Source organism: Trachymyrmex cornetzi, unplaced genomic scaffold (genome assembly GCF_001594075.2).
Source record: "Trachymyrmex cornetzi isolate Tcor2-1 unplaced genomic scaffold, Tcor1.1 scaffold646, whole genome shotgun sequence".
NCBI lineage: Eukaryota > Metazoa > Arthropoda > Insecta > Hymenoptera > Formicidae > Trachymyrmex > Trachymyrmex cornetzi.
The window spans coordinates 39,090-42,827 of NW_017299966.1; the positions used below are offsets into that span (position 1 = coordinate 39,090).

At 35.2% G+C, this 3,738-nt stretch overlaps 1 protein-coding gene across 4 annotated transcripts in view; it reads right to left on the bottom strand.

Moving 5' to 3' along the window:
- LOC108767052 (endothelin-converting enzyme 1) overlaps positions 1-3,738 on the bottom strand; it is an 18,052-nt gene that overhangs the window by 10,816 nt on the left and 3,498 nt on the right. For all 4 annotated transcript variants that reach the window (XM_018516697.1, XM_018516698.1, XM_018516699.1 and 1 more), the window contains exons 2-5: positions 2,013-2,124; positions 1,717-1,919; positions 575-729; positions 145-339 (exon numbers count right to left, since the gene is read on the bottom strand). In XM_018516697.1, the coding sequence (XP_018372199.1) occupies positions 145-339; positions 575-729; positions 1,717-1,919; positions 2,013-2,124 (665 nt within the window). The remainder of the gene's footprint in view (positions 1-144; positions 340-574; positions 730-1,716; positions 1,920-2,012; positions 2,125-3,738) is intronic.

Here is a 3,738-nt window from a genome sequence, read left to right on the forward strand (position 1 = left end):
ATATATATATATATATATATATATATATATACAATATATAACTATTGAGATATTGTTGAACTATGTATCTCTAGCAACTACTACGAGAATTACCGATAATGACAATTTCCTGATCAGTCATTAGTAGGATCCATACTTGTATACCTTGATTTTGTCGATTTTGTCATACAGCCTCACGTTGTCTGAAGCCAAAAAAGAGCTATCCGCCATACCACTTTTCCTATCTGATTCTTCCCTTAAAAGGGATTCTGCCAATTTGCCGTTAACTAAACGAGCGTGTGCACGAGATGAAGACGTCGCCCGATTGTCCAATTCGAAACCATCCCTCGTGTAATTCTCCTGAAAAGGATCGTGTTGTCTTCGGGATATTTTCTTGCCACTTGTGGCATGTGTGGATAGAATGATTGCAGACTCAAGGATATGGGAATAGAACAGGAAGATAAAAGAAAATGAGATGAGACACAAAAATATGAAAAACGGTAAGAGGAGTACGTAAAAAAGGAGGAAAGAGGGTTATTTTTTAATCAGAGAACCAAATTTGAGATCGTCTTGAATTTGTTTGGAGATTAAGTACCCCGTCGATGTCTCTTTTTCGTCGATGGGGCGATTGCGATTGAAATGGAGGATGCGTATCTACAGGCACGTAACTCGTTTTCATATCGGGAAGCAACAATCGATCCTCTTCTTCGGTTTCTTCTGCCGTACGTTCTAGGTCGTTGCGACTGGTAGCTAATAAAGTAATTAATCAGTTTTTAAGCGCGTTCTTAAAGAACGTACCTATTGTAATTTAACTTTTTCATCTCTATAATCGTCAAGAAAATCAGCATCATTTTAATTTATTAAGAGAGAATGTATACTTTTATACGATATACTCTTTAATATGTATTTTGTTCGTGCATGTGTGCTATTTATTATGATCGCAAATAATGACGAGACTGATTAAGTTTTTTAGTTTCATGATTCTATCGACAATTTCGCGTAATAATATCGTAAATATTGACAATATCGTAAATCAATCTATTGATAATATAATTAATAATCGCTATTTATTCTGTACAAGCATTACATCGGAATGGATTTGATTATTGAAGGAAAAGCATTAACATGTATAATAATGGAAATTCTTAACCTTTAGATCGCCAGCATTAAAAGTTGTTAAAACCTCATTGAAAAGTAACGAAAACGTGTGTTTGTATCAAGGATATATTCAATACAATGTTTCCATCACGGCTTGAACCGATATATCGACTCTCCGGCTGGGAAGGTTTTATGAACAAAATTAAAATTTTTTTTAATTTGTAAATAATGCATATATATAATGGTTTTTGAGGTCGCTAAATGCTGTGGTAAGGTCAGAAAATGATAATTTTGAATGCTGAAGCCATTATTGCATGTAAAACAGCAGCGAAATAAATCTTGGGGTAGAACTCTCCTTCGGCTCTACCCAGAGCTAACGATGTGGACGTAGAGAGTTTGAGTAGCTCCTTTTTTAATTTTTTTAGTTTTTTGATATTTTTTTATTTAAAAAAATTGTTTTTTATATTTTAGTTTTACTGATTTTTGTCTAATTGTATCATGAAATATCATATATTTAACTATATCATTTATAAATTAAAAAACGAGCCGATATATCGGTTTTCCGGCAGTCTAAAGGTTAATTGTTTCTTATATTCTTATTTCAGTTATTGTGTGTATTCGCAGTCATGTGGAACTTACACCAAAAGATGTCATCTTCGATCTTTTCTTTATCCTGTTCCTGCTGCTCGTAAATAGAAACCGCGTGTGAGTCGGAAGTTTTGGTTGTGGCTTGAAATCGCGACAAAGCAATAAACACTATGGTGATCGGTAGCAACACGGCAGGTATAAGGAGCATCAGTTTGACACGAAAACGTCGCGCTTCGCTTCCGCCAGTACACCATCTAAGTTTTACAAAAGATTCACTCACTTGTTAAAAATGTAAGAAATTTATACCGAAATGAATAGAAAATAAACAACCGCGACTTGTCACACACTTGAGTCTACCGGTTTCCTTATTGATAGCCAATCTGCACGACGGACACGGTCCATTGCTGAAAAAGTCATCGTCGCTGAATTGGTTCAAATTACTGCCACTTTGCATTTTCTCTGAAAACAATTAAACATGTCTCCATTGGGCAAAATTGATCTAGTATAATCACGTGCCATTTATTAAAAGATAAACAGAAAGGCTGCGATCTACTTAGCGCTTCAAACGCTACAGAGCATTTGTAGCACTGATATGACTGGTCCATTTGATGCTTCAGAACGCTCCCAGCAACTCTGATTACGTCATCAATACGTCATCGTTTTTGCTCCCACTTCGCTTCAACTGCCTCACCTCGGGAGGTGGGTTGGCTGAAGCGTTCACGTAGCAATTGTAGCATTCGAAATAGTAATGGACCAATCGGAGCATAGCGTTTAGAGCGTAACGTTCAGAGCATTTGGAAGAAGCAAGTGGACCGCAGCCAAAAGCGTGTATGATATCCTTATAAAGCAGGTCCTCTAAGGATACAAATTGACTAGTAAAGAGTGAACGAACAGAAAAATACGGTTCACTATAATAATAATAACTATGAAATAAAAAAATAAAGAGTAATAAAATCTACAAAATCTATAAATGAAGCGAGAGAGAATATAACATGCTGAGAGCATGAAATACATTATAAAATTTAATTTAATACACCTTTAAGAGAGAGAGAGAGAGAGAGAGGGGGGGCGGAAGAGAGACGAATATATTTTGGACATTTTCCAGCAAAGACACAGTATAACATAGTAAATCGTTATATCCTTGTTGTTTGCCAACATTGAACAAGGATATGATTTACTATGTTACACTATATCCTTGCTGATAAACGCCCTTTGTTTACATTATGTATATATCTATATTTAGTAGGCACAGAACAGATGAATAAAATTAATCTAAGTTTTCATTATCGGTTTATTTTGACTAATATATTTATATAGAAGGTATAAAAAATATTGATACATTTGTAAAAAAAAAAAAGAGAAATGAAATAAATTCCGCCTGAATACACAAAGAGGAGGAAAGTTGTTACAATTTTTTATTAGCAATTTTTCTTCGTACTAATGTATACTTAAATTAACGAATGCCTATACATTTCTTCACATCTTTAATTATAGATAGTCAATTTTTATCTAATTTGTATCTACGTCTTTAAATATTGAAAATTGAAAATTTCTTGTCATGAGTGTAAAAACCAATTGTTCTTCGACCATTTGCACATTCACACAAGTCTTTTAACCCTTGAACACCACCGTGGATTACGGTAACCCAGTCCGTTTGAAAAAACGCGTGGCGTTTATGAACGATCAAAAGTGTGGAGTGGGAACAAGGGGGGGGGGGGGACTTTCGCATCCCTACTACAAATCCCCCACCTGGCAACCTCAGCGTGCATGAACCAGTCGAGATAGAACGTCATGTATTTACTGTGTGGGTTACGCTAACCCTGTGTGGTTATTATGTTTTTTATTTCGAAATTAAATTGTACGTAAATATACGAACAAGATCAAATTCAAATGCGAATTCAAATCGAAGAATTCATGAAACACACAGACATTCCAGAAAATCAAGATCCGCGCGATATATTGGCTGTAAACAAGATAGAAAAACAAAGAAGATGTTCATTCTGTCCAGGGGCTTTAGATAGGAAAACTTATTACATATGCTTGCAGTGCCAACAGCCAATGTGTAGGGAACAT